The 20,942-nt window shown below is 43.6% G+C and overlaps 1 protein-coding gene across 8 annotated transcripts in view; it reads left to right on the top strand.

Annotated features, from left to right (window-relative positions):
- LOC118400082 (transcription factor COE3-like) overlaps positions 1–20,942 on the top strand; it is a 71,298-nt gene that overhangs the window by 36,140 nt on the left and 14,216 nt on the right. For 2 of the 8 annotated variants that reach the window (XM_035796527.2, XM_052476331.1), the window contains exons 7-10: positions 3,732–3,813; positions 7,468–7,609; positions 11,946–12,076; positions 12,275–12,401. In XM_035796527.2, the coding sequence (XP_035652420.2) occupies positions 3,732–3,813; positions 7,468–7,609; positions 11,946–12,076; positions 12,275–12,401 (482 nt within the window). Of the gene's footprint in view, positions 1–3,731; positions 3,814–7,467; positions 7,610–11,942; positions 12,077–12,274; positions 12,402–20,942 lie in introns of all 8 variants that reach the window. The other 6 variants (XM_035796546.2, XM_052476344.1, XM_035796537.2 and 3 more) reach the window with 3 other exon arrangements.

Here is a 20,942-nt window from a genome sequence, read left to right as displayed (position 1 = left end):
ATGGCTGGGTGGTGGTCGATACTCGCCGCCCTGCAATGATGACCTCACTGTCATGGCCGACGGCTATGGACTCTTCATTATTGCTTGGGCACCAATCAGGAGCTAAGGACTGTCAATACCTGACACTTCTGAAATGGGTGGTGTACAAAACACAGTGAAATAAATGCAGTATGATACCCTGTTAGTATTGGTAGTACAGTAATAATACAATGGAGTTATTACTTCCCATTTTTCTCTTAATCAAAGGCAGAGATGTCAAGGAGTGGATGACATCTCCCCCTCCCAATTAGCTTAGCTCCTAAAATCAGGAAGCGTCTCCTCACTTCGTCTGTTTGTTTTCTCCGTTTCTATTCTATTTGATGATGGGAGAGGGGCGAGCTAGAATTAGGCTGACGGGTCTCCCTTTGAGTGTCAGCCTAAAATGATCAGAGTAGAGATAAGAGGGTCTAGCAGCCCTCAAATCAGTCAAAGTGCCAAAGTCTGCCTTTTTCTCCTCAATTACCAGGCGTGTGAAGCACACGGAGTGGAAACCGCCGAGCCCGCAGCATTACCAAAGAGAGAATCTATTTCCCCTTTGACCAGAGGGAGAGAAATCATTATCGCATGATTAGTAGCTAGCCTCAGCAGTGTGGCGAGCATGGAGGTACAGGCTACAGGAGAATCCTATTAATTGCCCTAGTCTCCGTTAGAAAGGGATTGTTTTAGCGTTGATTTGTGGGCCTGTAACTCGAGCTGTTGGAAGATAAAAGCTGATGTCAGGTCGTAGTTATACTGGCAGACTTCAGACAGGGAGAGGGTTGTGTCAAAAGGAGCATAGCTCTCCAGTACTGTAAGTCTATCTCTTTAGGCTTTCGCCTGTCTCCCTCGCTCTCTTTAGGCTTTCGCCTGTCTCCCTCTTTTGTCTTTCTTCACACCCCATAGATTCATCCTCCCCTCCCTCTCTCTCTTCTACTCTCACCCTTCTCTCTCTGCTACTCTCTCTCTCTCTCTCTACCACCCTCACTCTCGCTCCCCTCTCTCCCTCTCTCTGGTGAATTACAGCCCTGCTCCAACTGATAGCTGTCTGGGCCGATTATTTCCTCCATGGCGGTCCACTGAGAGCCTCGCTCGTCTACTGGCTTTGGAGGAGTTGCTTTAATTAGCTATGTTAATATCCCCTTCATTGGCCTTAATATCTCTCTACACCTTCCTCCATCTCCACGGCCACGAGGGTCCTCCTGTCCTGTCACTAGCGCTGATTATTGAGAAGGATAGCTTTAATCAAACCTAATTGCAGTTCATTCTTTCTCTCGATCCCCCCTTTGCCATCCGTTGCCAACATCTAATGGCGTCGTCGCCTTGATTTCCCATTAAAAAACTATCAAACAATCTCGTTTTTGTCTCCAAGCAAAACACCAGCACAAAGTTCTCTAGATATTTAAGAAGTAAAAGAGAGAGGCTTGTCTTAATTGCTTGCCTTTTCACCAAGGACCAATTTACAGTGCGCTCATGTAGAATGTTAACCAACTCTAATGTAATGATGCTTTACTGTTGCCGCTAACATGGACTACTGTTGAAACGAAGCTTATCTGTTAGCTGGAAATGTGGTTAATCGTCTTCATAACAGTAAACATAAATGAGTTCACAATAGAACGGCTGCTTTCTATTCCCAAGTTGTTATTTTCGGTTTATTGCTCACTTTTTTTGTTTTACTGCAGTTTTACACGTTGTAATCATATTACAGCGCAACAGAACAAGGAACAGAAAAGCCCCGTGCTAAAAATAACATGTCGCTTCAGTAACGTTTACGTTTTGGCAACAAAATGATTCATTTTTCTTTTCTTTTGCATATATTTCTTTTGTTGCGCAAAGGTGAAAACATACAGAGCACATCAATCTTGGACACACACACACACAGGCTCTTACCCACACACACACTAGTCTAATCCAATCTGTATGAGAGGCGACAGACAAATAAAAGTCGTATTTCAGGTCTGCTTTCCGCAGATGTCTACTGCTCTGCCTTACGACTCTTTGGGGAAATAAAAACAAGGTCAGGGAATTAGAGTACATAATGGTCATTCTGATGATCGGCCAACAGCTGCAACCAAAAACACACTGAACACAATCAGGCGAAATGCACTAATGAAGTCAGGTTTTTTATGGCCTTGCCGCACACCAACAGGCAATCAGCACTTTGGCGTGGCTTAAAACTTTTTTATTGATTGCAGAGCCAAAGCACCATGGATGAGGAGTGAAAATATTTTCTCACCTCTCATATGCTTCTTTGGTCTGGCAGTGGTGCTAAGGGTATTGGAGTCTTATTGGAGAACACTTCTAAATGACCACTGCATGTGTTAATGTGGCCAGGGTAAAGGGGTCATTTCAAGGCACAGATGTATTGCATTGGCCCAGATCCCACTGTGGAGTAAGAAGTAGGAGGCTAGGTGTTGCGAAAGGGCCTTCTTCGGCAACAAGCTCTATGTTGAGCAAAGCAACATCAATTCAATCCATGGTAATGCAATAAGTTGTAACAGTGCAAATTGAGCTTTTCAATGGAAACCATGAAATTGTGCATTAAACCAATGAATTATGGTAAGTGTTTACATGAAACTTGAAGGGAGCCAAAAAAACATCCTAATGAGTCCTAATGAGTGTGTAGCATGTTTTTACTGTACATGACAAGAAAGTCAATTAAAGTGTGTTGCAGTATGTTCTGCTGATATAATCATTGATCCCACTGTCAGGTTTAGGACATATTGTTGTCATCACTTGTAGTGCTAATAGGGAAGACATTTGTAGTGGGAGACAGCAAGCCAAGACAGGGACTGTTAAGTCTCCTCCACCTGTCTGCTTTGTACTGTTATCTACTGGATCGCGAAAAGGTTATATTTAAAAGGAGAGCTCATGATAGAAGGCATTTTCAATAAAATCACAGTGATCTGACTTTCATTTGACGCTCACAGGCAAACACTTGTCAGCTGAAGCGAAGTGCAGCAAGAGGGAGACATAGAGAGAGAGAGACAGAGAGAGAGAGAGAAGCTCACAGACTAACCAGCCACAGATCTGTCTCTCACATGACATTTTTTTAGAGACGATTAGCCAGGTTGTAATTTGTGGCATAATTGCCTCACCCATCCACCAGTGTGTGTGTGTGTGTGTGTGTGTGTGTGTGTGTGTGTGTGTGTGTGTGTGTGTGTGTGTGTGTGTGTGTGTGTGTGTGTGTGTGTGTGTGTGTGCGTTTGTGCGTGTGTGTGTGGCGTGAAGCGAAGGTCCCAGGAGTGGCCGCCTAATTGTTTGACAGGACTATACGTTTTGTGGCGCGCTCTCACCTTGTTAGGTCCTTTATCCCTGATGCTCTTCAAACAAGACCTGGTCACAGGTGGGCCTCATTTGCCTCCCTATTGAACAGCACAACTTTAATTGCACAGGGGGTGTTCTGGGATTAAATAGATGGGTGGAATATCAAGTGACTTCCTGCATGCTAGTAGCAGATGGGTCTGGGAACAGGCTGTGAACTCAGGTGAGAGGATGATATGACAAAGGGTTGCTGCTCAGGGGTTTATAAAGCAACAGCAGATATCTGCATTATTTTAAACAGTTGAGTAGCATCTATCCGTTTGATGTTGGTGAAATAGATTTGTTGTTGACATGTTGAGTGGCATGGACCTGTTTTGATTTTATGGAATTCCATTCCATATGAATTCTTGAATGGCTCTATGCTTCAACTGGTGTTTTGTGCTCTCTTTCAGATTCTTCCTGAAGTTCTTCCTGAAGTGCAATCAGAACTGTCTGAAGAATGCAGGGAATCCCAGAGACATGCGCAGGTTCCAGGTAACTGAAAGTTACACAAAACCGCACACACACACACACTGGTTTAAACTCACTCAGGTTCACACACACACACACACACACACACACACACACACACACACACACACACACACACACACACACACACACACACACACACACACACACACACACACACACACACACACACACACACACACACGCACACGCAGAGGGTGTCAGTGTGCTGCTGAACACATGTAGGATTATTTATTGGAGAACACCGTCTTACACAAATAAGGATATGGGATTTAAGAGGTGATATCAATTGTGGTCCTGACAGCTTTCTGAACCACAGCACAGAAGGGAGGACGATCCCACCACATGTGTTAACGCAGGGTTTCCCAGTAGGACACACACACACACGCACACACACACACACACACACACACACACACACACACACACACACACACACACACACACACACACACACACACACACACACACACACACACACACACACACACACACACACGCACACACGCACACACGCACACACACACTTCTTCACTGTGCAGCCTTCTGAGAGGTGTTTTCCATAACACTGTAGCCAGCAATGACATTATAGTATTACCAAAGAGACCTCTATCTGGAGGCCCGGAATTCTCCCATGTCTAAGAGGCTGCAGAAGCTAAAATACATTATCTATTAAATGTTGAGGGGTGCCATTGAAGTTAGTGATCTCCTTATCTGCCTACCCCAGACCCATATACCCCAAGTAGGAGGTCAGGCCTGAATAGAGTGGTGGTATCCTATCTGCTTGGCCACAAACTACAGGGGCCATCATTCACTGCCAATCATGGGCTACGACAAACACACCAACCTAGCCTCATCCAGCAAACCCTCAGACATGAAACAGACAGACTCTTTCTGATGTCACCACTAGACCTGCCTCGTCTCCTTTTCCCTGAGGGGGTAACTGGACTTAACAGAGTCAATCCCTTCACAGACAGCTCAGGTGTTCACTCTACCATCACATTACTCCTACAGTAGATTCACAAGAGACTGGAACATACTGCCCTAGCCATGACAGCTACTGAGTTATTTAAAAACACATATCTCCCTCAGGCATATGTAGCAGGAGGTCTATGAGTGAGTGTTGCATAAAACTTCTACCCCATTTGTATCTGTTTATCTTTAATAAAATCTAGATTTACCATATTTATAGGGAATCAACTGGCAGGACTTGACATTGACATTATTGTTGGAGTATTTGAGGGTGGGAGGTATTGTACGCCAAGGCTTACAATATTGTTGGCTATCTTCTCCGGTCTCCATTCCAATGGCCAGAATTCAGTTTTTCCCAGATAGTTTTACCAGATGCTTCACTGTAGGTGTTACTCAGGCCAATGTTGTGTATTCTGCATGCCTTCCACTCCGCTTATTACCCCCCCAAACCAGCTGGAGGCCAGAGAGGACCACATCCATCATCCCCAGCTTGGCCCAGCTCTGAACCTGCGAGCAAGAATGGAGCTCTTTCACCTCCCCACTCAGCCCCCCTACCTCCATCCCAACCCCACACCCCCAACTAACCAAAAAAGCACCCCCCAAATTCCACGGCTACACCAAGGTCACTCACCGGCAAACAGAACCTGAGAGGGGCTCTCTCTTTCTGGCTCGGAAACACTTTCTCCATTCTTGGCCTAGTCCACTGTTTGGAGATGTGGTTGAGAGAAAAAACAACAATAAAAACAAGCACTATGATATATTGAGGCCTGGATTCATTCCGATCGCGGGTTCAAGGCACTGCGGCTTTGAAAGGCAATTTTCGATTGAGACGACATACTGTATGTAACGTTTACTGTGAATGGGATCTCCACGAACGTGGAACATTGCCTGCAAGAACCGCTCTGCCTATAAACTGCAATCAGATTGAATCTCAGCCTGAGTGTGACTTGGAATTTGATCCAGGTGAAATGTTTGTTGAACCAAGAAGAGGGTTGTTTTAGTTGTTGATGAGTTTATCCAGTTTGTCCACTCTACGGAACTACAGTGGCTTCAGAAAGTATTTACACCCCTTTTTTCACATTATGTTGTGTTACGGCCAACATTTGTGTCACTGGCCTACACACAACACCCCACAATGTCAAAGTTGAATGATGTTTTAAGAAATGTTTACAAATTAATTGAGCCAATAAGTATTCAACCCCTTTTTTATGGTAAGCCTATATAAATCCAGGAGTAAGAATGTGCTTAACAAGACAAGTTCCATGGACTCACTAACAGTAATAACAGTGTTTTTACATATTTTTTTTAATGACTACCTCATCTTTGTACCCCACACATGCAATTAGCTGTAAGGTCCCTCGGTCGAGCGGGGAATTTCAAACACAGATTCAACCACAAAGACCAGGGAGGTTTTCCAATGCCTAGCAAAGAAGGGTAAAAAAAGCAGACACTGAATATCCCTTTGAGCATTGTGAAGTTACTAAATACACTTCGGATGGTGTATCAATATGCCCAGTCATTACAATGACACAGGCATCCTTCCTAACTCAGTTGCCGGAGAAGAAGGAAACTGGGGATTTCACCATGAGGCCAATGGTGACTTTAAAACAGATACAGAGTATAATAGCTGTGATAGGAGAAAACTGAGGATGGATCAACAACATTGTAGTTACTCCACAATACTAACCTAATTGACAGTGAAAATTCGGAAGCCTGTACAGAATAAAACTGTAAAAAAATTGGCAAAGAAATAAACTTTATGTCCTGAATACGAAGTGTTATGTTTAGGGCAAATCCAACACAATACATCACTGAGTACCGCTCTTTATTTTTTCAAGCATGGTGGTGGCTGCATCATGTTTTGGTTATGCTTGTCATCGGCAAGGACTAAGGAGTTAAAAAAAAATGGAATAAAATTAAGTACAGGTAAATCCTAGAGGAAAACCTGTCTCAGTCTGCTTTCCAACAGACACCAGGAGAAAAATCCACCTTTCAGCAGGTCAATAAAAACAAGGCTAAATCTAAACTGTATATTTCTGAGTGGCCTAGTTATAGTTTTAAATCGGCTTGAAAAAAATCAATGGCAAGACTTGAAAATAGCTGTCTAGCAACAACAACCTACTTGACAGAAATTGAATAGTTTTAAAAAGAACAATGGGCAAATATTGTACAATCCAGGTGTGCAAAGCACTGAGAGACTTACCCAGAAAGACTCACAGGTTGTAATCACTACCAAAGAGGATTATATCATGTATTGACTAAGGGGTGTGAATACTTATGTAAATTAGATATTTCTGTGTTTCATTTTCAATACATTCGATATCGTTTCTAAAAACCTGTTTTCACTTTGTCATAGAGGGGTTTTGTGTGTAGATGGGTTAGAAAACCCCCTTAATTTCATACATTTTGAATTCAGGCTGTAACACAATAATATATGGAATAAGTCAAGGGGTATGAATACTTTCTGAAGGCACTGTAGATGAGTCAATCAATGTATTTTGTGAATCAATTACATCAACACAACATTTGTCAGAGTGGGTCAAAACAAGTGATTATAGAGAGAGCGAAAGGTTGTTCTTTAAATCTGAAAACAATAAAGCATGATTAAGCTGATGTTTTGTACATGATTGTGTCCCCTTCCTACAGATTGCTAAATGACACGGTCTACCTTCACTCTTGTTGCAGGTTGTCGTCTCGACGACAGTCAATGTGGACGGCCACGTCTTGGCTGTCTCAGACAACATGTTTGTCCACAACAACTCCAAGCATGGGCGAAGGGCTCGCAGACTCGACCCTTCAGAAGGTACGCCTCCTTATCTGGAGAATGGTAGGCACCTTTTACATCATATTATTTGCTTTTCATCTTCCTTTCATTCATACATTTTTTTCTCTCATTCTGTGTTGTAAATCTAAATATTAATATATTAATATTAATATATATATATATACATATAATATATAATGTAAATATTTGTAGTGGATTGGAAATAGTATACAATATCATGCATAGCGCGCTAATCATTTGAATAATGCTAGTAAGTATTGACATTTTCTAATGATGATAAAATTATATACTATTTCCAATCTTGACCAATTGTTAACGGCACATAAACATTTTTTTTACCTATTAGAAACATGATGAAATTGGCAAAGAATTCTGAGTTAGGTCAATTTCCTGTTGCTGGGTGCTGCAGTTTCAGTTGAGAGGAGAAATGAAGGGATGAAGGACAGGGCGGGAGGAGGGTCTAGGAGAAAAACAGAATTTACTGTTTTTCTCCCAACTGATTCTATATGATAGACTGATTGCCTGCATGGCCAACAGAGAGAGAAGCAGGGCCCCCAAACCATGGGAAATCCAAAAAGTAAACCGCACTAAACACAACCTTCTGACCCCTCCTAGCCTCCTCTCGCAGCTGGGAGCATAAACAGCTGAAAGATTATGGAAAAACCAGAGCAGGCCAATTGTGCAAATTGCTTATCTTCAGATTTCAAGGGGCAATTATGGCTAGGCAAACAGTTTATATACACACACACCACTGACTGAAATGGCCTTCTCTCCAGTTTAATAACCATTAATGGTCATATCACCAAAAGCAAATGTAATGTTTAATACAACAAGGGTTAAAAAAAATCCAGACAAGACAATTAATATATCTAGTGGAGGGAAAAGCTAATTTGTTTAAAAAGCTATTTGTTTTTGTCTTTATTAATGACTCCACTACTGGAGAACAAAATCAAATAATTAAAGTCCTGCCCCGAGCATCGAAGTCATTATCCTCAGTGATGTTCTGTTTGTATCTGTGTCTCACGTTTATGACAGGGTAGGTGTGAATCGCCTAGCAACCTTAGTCTTAATGAGGAGAGCAATTAAAGAGGTTGAGCCCTCTCCTCCATGTTCCCCCCATCCCACAGGACAGTGTGTGTGTGTGTGTGTGTGTGTGTTGCAAGCAAATTTCCACTGCCCACCCCTTTCTTCCCCTCCTCATTCTTCTAAGCACAGGAGCAGTAAACTTGCCTTGTAAAACAAGCTCCTTCAATAACACAATTTAGCGTGGTGTCTGTGTGAGCTACACAGCTATTCATAAGGTGTACACAACGGTCCTGCTTTTGAGTGCCTAAATCACCTGACAATTTTCAATTATTGAGTTTGAGAACATTTCATTTAACTATAATATACTAAATTTTTCTTTCCAGTATATCTGCATTTATTTTCCATCCCAACCCAATATAGCTGAGTGGAGACAACTAACACTTTGTGTATATTACCAATGTACCATAGTTCTTTAGCCAAAACTTTGCTTGTTTGCGTCTCCCACTCCAGACACTCATAGACATAACACATGAGAACAGGATACTCGGTCATAAAATGTAATCCCATCCATGCCGTTCATAGAGTTCTGACACCAGGCAGGCAGACAGAGTGTGCTTTAAATTAGCAACACATTCTTCACTGGGAGTTCGCTGGGTGAGAAGCCTCAGGTATGTGGCTGACTGACTGTCTGTCTGTGTGTCTGCGAAAGCAAGGCACACTCTCAGTTCATTGTCTCAGTGCTGGGGTTACAGTGTCAGGCTGCTCAAGAAGTGCTGCCCCCTATTGGTGAACAGGAATTTCTGTCAATGACACACAACTGAACCATGCAGGTTTGAGCTGTCACAAAAGCATTTAGACATGAATATACAGAAAATCCTTCACTAATACACACACACTTACACACTCGCGCCCTCATAAACACTCACTCCTTGCATTCCTAAGCTACGTTTGACCTCCACTGTAGAGACTTGGAGAGTATGGAAGCCTCAGCAATGAGCCTGCAGCGCCCCAGTCATTTGCACGCCAAGTTGCTGTAATACCGTTAGTGTTTATGCAATAAAGACAAGTGAATCCAGTCTGCTCCGTCTGAGAGTCAGAGAGGGAGAGAAAGATAGAGATAGAGATAGAGAGAGAGCGATAGAGAGAGGGAGAGATAGACAGAGAAAGAGAGAGAGCGCGAGAGAGAGAGAGAGAGAGAGAGAGAGAGAGAGAGAGAGAAAGAGAGAGCGAAAAAGAGAGAGGGAGAGAAAGCCTGAGATAGAGAAAGAGGGGGAGAGAGAGAGGGAAAGGGAGAGAGAAAGGGGTAACAGATGGCCCAGGGAGAGGTAAAAGGTATAATCCCATCAGCTGCACTATCAGCCGACCATCTGGACATCCCACAGCACAATTACAACACATTTCAGCAGGCAGAACAAAGGACGCCACAGCCACGGACACATCAGACCTGTTTGAGTGGCTCAGTAGGTCTACAAGCGCTTCAGACGGAAGTTGGCCCGAAGCTCAGATCGAGCATCAGTTTTCTCTACTCCAGTGCTAACCTGCCGCATTAGCAAGTATAGGAGCCAAAATTGATGTTGGATTTGCGCTTAGGGACGTTTAGAAATAAAGGCTCACAAATAAACTAATATTGGTTTAAACAATTTAAAAGTATGAGTTTTGTGAGTCACAGTCAGGCCCTGTTTCAGCCATCCTCATTCCCTCCCTGCAATGTTTATCATCTGCTGCGGGGCATTGTGCGTGTCTATCCTCAGATCGCCTGCGCTGCCTGTGTAATCCACTTGGCCACGGTTCCCATTCAGCACATGCTCCCCTCTCTGTCTGTGCATTGAGACATATGCAAATTTTCAGGCAGAAGGGTGGACGGCTTAGGGCCCCTGGTCGCTCCCTCTCTATGGGTCCTTTCTGTGTACCGGAGGGGGACGTTGGGATTTCCAAGGCGGTGTGTGTATGTGTGTAGGGTTATGGCTGCAGCTGCCCCCAATAACCACCATCACCCCCCTCTCTCTCTCTCTCTCTCTCTCTCTCTGTCTCTCTCTCTCTCCTGGCCCCAAAGTCAATTTGTTTACAGTAATTTTGAAGGGGGAATTATTTGCCGTAATCGGCAGCACTGATGAAGGTCAGCTCCTTTGAGGGGACGCAGCGATCCCACAGAGAGATGGTCTTCTTTCAGATGCTCTGCTTAGCAATTAAGGAAAGCAAATGTCACTCGTCCAGACCTCAGAGATGAAATTCTGTAAGGGCGATTAGCATGAAGTCAACAGCGCCTGTTAAAGTCAGATTTCCCATAGTGTGTGCGTGCGTGTGATTTCCCTTAGTGTGGCGTGTGTGCACATGTGCGTGCATGTGCGCTTTATGGGAAGAAAGCAAACATAACCTGAACAGCCCCAACAGCAAAGCAAACAAAGGGAGATGTCTTGTATGTAATGTTCATTAAAATATACTGATATGGGGATTTATTGTATTTACTGAACTGGAGTGATAATAGTAGCACAGCAATGTGCTCATATGAAATACTTATAACTGAAATAGTACAAAATGTTAAAAGAACAAGTGTGCGCAGTTCGCATTCTATTCACAAAATATTGATGTTAAAAGGCTACATTTAATATTGCTGTTTTATGGTTAGCTGTCATGCTATGCCTGTTGTAAACATGGTGTCAGGGCGGACATCATATTAAGGCAATGTATCAAATGACAGAGAGAGTTTGACATGAGCTCGCTCAAATTAGATTATAATAACACCCAGCATTCTGATTAATGGCACAGCTATGGAGCAAAAGTCATGGCTGATGAAAAGCATTGTAAGAAACAATGTGAAATGGATTGAATCGATCACAAAAGGCAAAAATTGAGCCTGAATAATTCATGAATTTATTAATGTTGTAAAACGTGAAACTGCATTCTCAACAACATGCCAGAACACAGGGAACAAAGTCAACGGAATGACATGAAACCAACAACACAGCTTTGGCTTGTCATTTTCATTCAACAGCCTTATTCTTGACTCATTTGAGATGTGTTCAACTTTGAAATTCTACTGTACATGCAGGGCTACACCTAATCCATTTTGAGAGTTACATTTGCCCTGACACATAATGTGCTACATCAAATAATTTCCACTCACAAGTCCAGCGCTTAGCCTTTGTGAAGCAAACCATTTGAAGGTTCTGCTTAACTACATCACTCCAAGCTGCCGATGAATGATTTTTATTCTCGTGCCTAAAAGGACAAATCCATCATTCTTTCTCTCTCCAGGCTTATTTCCATGATGTGTCTTTCTACTGGGTTAAAGACATCAGGCTATACAGAAGTGTAGGTACTGAATAGGCTCTTCTCTCTGTGTGTTAAGCAGCCACCCCGTGCATCAAGGCCATCAGCCCCAGTGAGGGATGGACTACAGGAGGGGCCACTGTCATCATCATTGGGGACAACTTCTTTGATGGCCTGCAGGTCGTGTTCGGGACCATGCTGGTCTGGAGTGAGGTACAATATGTTGTCTGACGACGATGCACAAATGTTTTGTCACGCCATCGATTTGATTGAACTTCAGCCTAGTTTTACTGTTAAAACTGTTTCAAGCCTGTACCATAACAACTATATAGCAATGATGTCCATTAGGTTGCTTAAGTAGACCTTAGTAGCCATGGTCAGACTCAATGGTTCCTGTGCCCTGTCTTCCAGCTCATCACCCCCCACGCCATCCGTGTCCAGACCCCTCCCAGGCACATCCCTGGTGTAGTGGAGGTCACGCTGTCCTATAAGTCCAAGCAGTTCTGCAAAGGGGCTCCTGGGAGATTTGTCTACACCGGTGAGTCTGGTTTAATGCCCGTTTTAGCCTCTCCTCCCTGCGTTTAGTGCCCTGACTAGCCATCCTCTCTGGATGGAACTCAAAGTCTGGTCATATACTTTGAAAATGTATACTTACTTCCTTGAAGTATTCGCTGATCTAATACATTTGGATGAACAACAAGGTTTCCCTGACATACATAGCTTTTACCTATTCAGTCATTTTAATCTTTGGCTAGGTTGGAAATAAGGATGCATTGTCTCAGTACTGGAACAGGGCCCCAGTGTCAAGGTAGTAATGATGGATTAACCAGGATCCTGCTCTTTCGGTCTGGAATATTCAATGTGTGAGAAGTGAAAACTTCTGTGTTTGGTGGAAGGATTTGTATTATTTGTTTATTTTTGGTACTTTTTACCATTTTTTGATATCCAATTGGTAGTTACAGTCTTGTCCCATTGCTGCAACTTCCGTGCTGACTCGGGAGAGGCAAAAGTCGAGAGCCATGCATCCTCTGAAACGCGACCCCGCCAAGCCGCACTGCTTCTTGACACACTGCTCGCTTATCCCGGAAGCCAGTCTTACCAATGTGTCGGAGGAAACACTGTACAGCTGGCGACTGAAGTCAGCGTGCATGCGCCCGGCCGCCACAAGGAGTTGCTAGAGCGCAATGGGACAAGGGCATCCCAGCCGACCAAACCTTCCCCTAACCCAGACGACGCTGGGCCAATTGTGCACTGCCTCATAGGTCTCCCGGTTGCGGCCGGCTGTGACACAGCCCGGGATCGAACCCAGATCTGTAGTGACGCCTCTAGCACTGCAGTGCCTTAAACCGCTGCTCCATTCGGGAGGGCCCTGGTGGAAGGATTTATAGAAGTGCAACTTGATCTCACCCTGAACTGCAATTAGAATGTGATGCTGCCTAGCTTTGTTAAATTAAATTTGTCAGGATAATTGTATTTTTTACTCACTTGTCAGATATGCATCTGCTAATTTGCAGATTTCTTATATACAGTACATGACAAAAAGTATGTGGATACCTGCTTGTCGAACATCTCATTCCAAAATCATGGGCATCAATATGGAGTTGGTCCCCCCCTTTGCTGCTATAACATCCTCCACGCTTTTGGGAAGGCTTTCCACATTGCTGCAGACATTACTCATATTCAGCCACAGGAGCATTAGTCGGAGAATTAGGTCGGGCACTGATATTGTGCGATTAGGCCTGGCTCGCATTTGACATTCCAATTCATCTCAAAGGTGTTTGATGGGGTTGGGATCAGGGCTCTGCCACAAAGTTGGAAGTACATAATTGTTTAACATGTCATGCTGTAGCATTAAGATTTCCCTTCACTTGAACTAAGGGGCCTAGCCCGAACCATGAAAAACAGCCCCGGACCATTATTCCTCCTCCACCAAACTTTACAGTGGGCACTATGCATTTGGGCAGGTAGCGTTCTCCTGGCATCTGCCAAACCCAGATTTGACCGTTGGACTGCCAGATGGTGAAGTGTGATTCCGCACTCTAGAGAACACATTTCCACTACTCCGGAATCCAATGCCGGTGAGCTTCACAACACTCCAGCCAACGCTTGGCATTGTGCGTGGTGATGTTAGGCTTGTGTGCGGCTGGAATCTTCTTTCTTCCATGAAGATCCTGACGAACAGTTCTGCTTCCAGAAGCAGTTTGGAACTCAGTAGTGGGTGCCGCAACCGAGGACAGACAATGTTTTATACGCTATGTGCTTCAGGTCCTGTTCTGTGAGCTTGTGTGGCCTACCACTTCACGGCTGAGCAGTTGTTGCTCTTAAATGTTTCCACTTCACAATAACAGCGCTTACAGTTGACTGGGGCAGCTCTAGTAGGGCAGAAATTTGACCAACTGACTTGTTGTAATAGTGGCCTCCTATGACGGTATGACGGTGCCACGTTGAATGTGACTGAGCTCTTCATTAAGGCCATACTACTGTCATTGTTTGTCTATGGAGATTAGCATGGCTGTGTACTCAATGTTATATACCTGTCAGCAGTGGGTGTGGCTGAAATAGCCAGATCTGCTAATTTGAAGGGGTGTCCACATACTTTTGTATATATCATTTATATTGTCATTTAATTGAAACCTGAACTAGACTGAATTTGACTGAACTAGAGAGAAATTTAAGCATGCAGAGTTCAGGGTATTTGTGAGTGTGTGTAAGTGTCTTGTGTGAGAGTGTCACACCATAAGTAAAGGTGGATTATCTTGGCTAACAGAGGGAAGTGGTGGTATTATCTGTCATCATTGGTGAGAAGGCGGAGGTCATGGGGGTCAAGGCCTGTCTGACCTGGAAGCCTCATTCAGTTCTAAATCTGATGGTTAGAATGAGAAGGACGCGTCAAACCACTCTCACTCCCCTCTCACCCTACCTCAGCCCCCCAACACAGACCTGGCCTTGGGCACACAGCAGAACCACAAAAAAAGTTGAGGGGTGGGGGTGAAGGGTGGGTTGGACCCCTTAACCCCCCCCTAGACCGCTTCCATTCCAGGGCAGCTGTTTCTCATCAACCCCCCAACCATGTAGTCTGGCACTTCTGTGTTAACCTCCCTACCAGCAGAGCAGAGGCCAACAAGGCACCGGGATAATGAAACAAGAGTGCAGTGTGCTGAGTGTGTGAGTGTATGTGTGCATATGTGTGTGTTTGTGTGTCTGAAGCCTGGGAAGGTGTATAAGTTAAGACTTTAATGGCTTCTATAGCACCCTGGTGAAAGTGCCAGGTCCCTTAAGAACGGACCCCATTAGCCACACAGGATAAGCGGATTGTGATGATTACCATCAGGTTTTACTGGGGAAACATGTCCCCTTTCTGGATCTATGCTGATTTTCTCCCTTCTTCCTTCCCTGGTTCCTGCTCTGTTCCAGTTAGTAGAAAGATACAATTACCCTGAGAGGCAATGGCAGTACAATTGATTAGTTTGGTGAATTAAAAGAGAGAGCCACCAATCAGACAAGTCTAGCTCCTCAGACTACTGCTATTCCCAGAGTGGATCACCCTGATGGTACCAGGGTTGACATGTGAGGGAATGAAACTGTTAGCGAGCTCCGGGCACTTAACAGCAGAAGTAACAGGGACTGCATATGTACAGTAATTGCTAGTTGATAGAAGGACATTACCTTTCGGATAGTTAAGTACAACATGAACGGGCAACAAAAAGAGGGCACGTAGTAACATAATTGCTTCATCTAAAGGGTACAGAATGTGCTCGTGTCATTTCGGTGGTCGGGCAACGTGCATTTCAAAGGTTCATTTATCAAAGCTGCGATTCAAGAGTGACTTTGCGGCGTGCCGTTGAGAGAAGAGCTTTTAGACCTTTTCATGTACTCTTCTCGCCCGACCGGCCCTAATTATGAAGATTTAACTCGCTCAATTTAAGAAATTATCACAAATTACCTAGAGTCAACATAGAGTAGACTGCAGTCAATTCTAATGGCAGAGGGTGGGGTTTGTTGGGTTAGTATTCTGGACCACCTCCAAAACTAATAATTCACTCAGAGGATGTGAGTACCACGTAGTGTACGTCAACAATCCTGCATGCATCGAGTATGTTCAATCATGGAAACACCAGCTACGGAGACACATAATGCTACAAAACATCAGAGGATGCTTTATTAAGCTATGTAGCTGGCAATGTATTTATCACTGTGGCCATAATTTTATTATCAGTAGTACAGCAATTTCTTCATAATCCACATGCAGCTGTTTTTATCTCAATATCATTTAATTTCTGGATTACAATTAAGTACATTGCTGTGATTGTTTTAAATTAAAATGATCAAAAATAAATAAAAATAGCTTCTTAGTGAGGAGTAATTTCTCAAGCAAGAATTTTGCTTGGACTGTCTGAGTGGTCTGAGCGGGGGGGGAAAACTGAAAATGTGCTTTTATTGGCAGAGAGGTTTGGAACTCTCTTTCTTATTGGTCTATTAAGTAATCACCTCACCAGGCAGGCCAAAACTACATCCCACCAAAACCGGCTGAAATGTCAGGTGGTCTTTTCAAACTGCTCTTACACTAAAAGGGCATTATCATCATTTTCCCAAATTCACAGTATTATTCCAACCTCATAGTGTGGAAATACATATAAAACACAGAGAAATTAAATGTTTGATTGCAATGGGCCTTTAGTGTATCATATGTATTTACAGCATTGCTCTACTTTAGGGTAAGGACATGGTGTGTTATTGTCTCATGGATGTGGTTTGTCCTGTAACTGATCCATGTATTGGTTATCCATTGGTCAGGGTGACCAGAGGATCAAACTGTCAGCAAGGTTGTAGAAAATCAAAGGGAGACAGGTCCAGCTGTCCTTAGGTCAATACTTCACACTTTATTAAGCACTGCATAAAGGATCTGTGTGTTTTCTTAAAGGGCTTTTATAAAGGGTCCTCTTGGTGACTTCAATTTAGTAAATCTATGTGATTGCTTTTTTACTTTAACGTTTACAGTAGATGACACCCGTGCAAAAAAGTAAACTATCAGTAAAAACTATCAGTAACTTTGAAACTCTAATTGCATCAGTTTCTATCTTGACTTGATTTCTATGACAGTTACCCTCCCAGGACCCATATGGAGACCCTGAGTGATATGAAGTGCTAGCACTGCTGCTAACACACTCAGCTACTATTTATCCTAATCAGTGACATCCGTATACCCGGGATTGTGAACCCCTACCTCGCCCCAGAAATCGCACATTTACCGGGACCCCATTTGTCATGGGTAAATTGAGGGTCACTACACTTCGCCTGTATCCTCTAGTGGGGATCCGGGACATGCATCATAATGTTAGGAGAGAATGACTGGCAAAGAGTAGCTGTCATACATTTGTCAGTGGGAAGGGAACATTATTTGCTAATTTCCCAAGCTGGGAAGTGACAGGGTGCTTCATCTTCAGACCTTTGGTGACCAGCTTGGTTTCTGGGCTATTAGTAGAAGTCAAGTGTTTTATTTTTTTTCCTCCCTATAAGGCTGACTGTAACGACAACCATTTATCCGACCTCACAGAGGGCTGCTATTTAACACACTGGGTCTGGGTGAAGGATTTTGGATGATGCCGCTGATGATGCCCCATACAGTGAGCGTCTCTTGGCAGATTTGGGTTGAGGCTAGACATCCTTGGAGGCTGATGAATCACAAAGTTTTCTTGTCAAGGTGACAGTATCGACTCCACTGCACCAGAATCGGACAACATGGGTATAAGGTAGTCATTCATCAACATAAGGACAAAGGGGTCATGGGGGATTCACTCAATACTGTTAGAGACCAAGTAATGTCAGTCTGGTAGGGGATGGAAATGGAAGGTGTTAATACTGTATCTATTCTGCAAGTAGTAATGCTATCCTATACCACTTGCAAAACTCACGATTATGAACATTTATTTTGAGGGTTAATATTTACTGTGACGATCATCAAGATCCTATGCATTGTAAATGTAATGCGGTGCATATTGATGTGTACCTTGACTGACCACTTTATCCTCACTCAGCTGGGCAGAGATACAAAGAGATCTTCAAATCTCAAATGAAACCCTTTGCCCCACTGCAAGCAGAAATTCTTGGCTCTTGACAACAACAAAAAAATGCAGTTCAGTACAAATGGACTCCTTTATCAAAGCACATCAGTCCAGGCCTTGTGCTGTTCAGTCTGTGTATCGGGCCTAACCCTACAGCTCCCCTCCGCCCTTCAGCCGAGACGCTCTTTGAAGTTCCGGATTTGGCGCAGATCAGATACAGAGCTTCCTCACGATTTCCTCCCCTGCAGGGCAGGGTTTGGTAGCAGCTAGTCAGGGATGGGGTGTGGCCTAGACACACTATAAGATACGCTGTAATCAAGACATTCACAGAGGTATGTAAACAAATCTGTTTAAGAGGGTCTTTCAATGGGATCTCTTTTAGTGTAAAGGCGTAGTGCACCGTAATATAAATGTTCTATGAATAGTGACCTATAGCTCACGTCCCAGTACCTGTCTCCCAGTCTGTCTTTCTCATTACATGCCTGGTATTCAGCTCTAGCTCCTCCGGAGTGACTGAGACACTTGTCACCTACTTAGACAGGCTCAGGCAGAAAGCCTTTGTGAGCGTGTGCAGATAGCGTCAAGGATTGAGGAGGAAGGTCCTTTCGTCCAATTAGAGGGTTGACGTGACACACACTCTACCACTCCCCACTGTCAAGCAGTTTGTCAGGTAGACTTTGAGGGCACAATGACATTATATATTTCACATAGTGGAATAATTAAGAGACCTGGGAAATCCAGCTATGGAAAATTGATTGAAATAAGTGACAGCTTTTTAGCCATTGCACAGTGTCAGTACAGGGGTGTTTCTCTATAAGAATGACAGGACTATACATTTATTTGGATTTAATTGTATTTAATTGGCACCACTTGATGTTCAACTGTATTATTACGTGTGTTTGGTAATGGTAACGCCATAAGGGTAGTCCCCACTAAGGCACAGTATTAGTCTGTGCAGCAAAAAAGATAGATGGGAAGGAAGGAGGCTCTTGATAGATGAGGATCTCTCCTCCCTCCCCTCCGTGCCCCATTTTCACTATGTTCCACACCCAACGGCCTTTAAAAGAACTCCCATCCCCCTATTCCCCATCCCCTTTCTCCTCCTAGCCCTACCTCCGCCGCCTGTGATTGAAATTCATCGGCAAGTTTATTGAGAAATGAATGAGAGAGGCTGCATGGTATTGACTTTGAGAGGAAAACACAACTCATCTTGAATGAGGGGGAAAATGCGGCCGTAATTTAGCTGTCATCGATTGGGCCCCGTCCATGTATTGATCTTCATTTTACAATATGAATTTGCGCCTGCAATCAGCTGTGAGGTGAGGCCATTTGATTTCAGTTGGACGGTAAATGTGTGAAAGTCCCCCTCTACGTCCTTAGAGGAGTGGGACACTCACTTTAGATGTCATTGAAGGGAAGAGGAGAGGGGTTTTCACCCAATTCCAATATAGAGAGAAAGGGAATTTCGAAAGTATGATAATTGTGAACTGATACAGTAAACCACTGCCATTTAACCTGTGTTAATTACATTTGATCTGTTGCAGAAGCAATATCTGGTGGAATTGTAACTTGTTTTTTTCCCATTGTCTGTATCGGATCAAAGTTCATGAAATTTCAATGAACATTGATTTCTCTCTATTGATTAATCTTAACTACAGATCTTTTGAAGTTTGAATTTTCTGATCAACCTGAGACTGGAGATGGAATCACTCAGCGATAGCTTGGATTGGATGGAGAGAACATGGTCAGTGGTAAATGCACTGCTTTGGTTTGCGTGGGTTTGCCGTGAGTTACGATTGGTTGGTTTGGTCTGATGGTGGGTTCTGCCTGCATGCTTCTTTTAGATCTGTCTCCACAGCGGACATCGATATTGCTGAACATATCAGGACCTCTATATGTCTCCCAGAGTGCGTTCATGTTGTCCCTGCAGCTTCAATGTTGTCACCTGTTTCCATTAATCCATTTACTTTCAATAACCCCTGAGTGACACTGGCCTTTTTCCCTCCCTGCTTGACGCTATTGACGTCAGTGAGAGGATGTCATTTCCTGTGGTGATAACGATACTATGTGTGACCCATATCGGTGCTGCATTTTTAAGACGATCTCAGGTGCCCATGAGGCTTGAGTTGGACACTCTCACAAGTTCAAAATCACTGACACTTGAATGAACTTCACCCCGTTCTGTTTATCTGCTCCCCTTCCAACTCCCTCTCCACCTCAGTATAATTTGTGTTAGGGGAAAGAAAAAAATGCTCAATGGTGTAGGAGGAGTGGAGATAAGCTCCAAGCAGTTAAGTATAATTAGCGAAAGTAATAGCTGGCAAATGGCAACAAGGCTAGTTTTTATCTCCTGTCTGTTTTTATCTCCTGGAAAGATAGATTTATCATAATAACCAATAATGGCTGGCAGGAATGCTAGCACTCTGTGCACGCTTCCATTCAAGCCTTCAGACTTAAGAAGGAACCATTTCCCTTCACTTTACTGCTTTGCTCAAACATTTCCCTCTGCTACTGCCTGTTACTGCAGGCAAATACAGTACGTGACTTCAGTACACTGCCACATACTGAGAGCATGCAGGCGTATTGTCATGTAAGCATTTTCATCTGCCAACGACCGCCATGTTACATTGTTCCTCTAGAGCGGTTACTCATGTCCTATTTCTAGAGGACACAGAGAAGGAGTAGTAGACCGTGCTCTGACGCCTGTTCAGCTGTCCACTCTGCATTTTAAGCAAAGACACTGGGCTTGGGGCCTTCTGGAGTGAATGTGTTAGGAGCATGAACGGATGTGTACATCCCAGGGAGAGGAATTCCATTGAAATCCTGCCGCAGATTGTGTGTGTGTGTGTGTGTGTGGTGCTTGAAATGAGAATTGATATGGCCACAGCTGCACACCAAGTCTAGGCATTCCATTTTTTTGTTGTTCTGAAATATGACCGTTCACTCAGTAGAGTGAGGAAATGACTGAGATATTCATAAAACATTCCACTCATCTTGCATTCAAAGAATTAACTCTG

The sequence above is a fragment of the Oncorhynchus keta genome, chromosome 2 (genome assembly GCF_023373465.1).
Source record: "Oncorhynchus keta strain PuntledgeMale-10-30-2019 chromosome 2, Oket_V2, whole genome shotgun sequence".
In the NCBI taxonomy this organism is placed as follows: domain Eukaryota; kingdom Metazoa; phylum Chordata; class Actinopteri; order Salmoniformes; family Salmonidae; genus Oncorhynchus; species Oncorhynchus keta.
The sequence above is the reverse complement of the archived record's forward strand: the minus strand, read 5'-3'. Positions and strand labels throughout refer to the sequence as shown.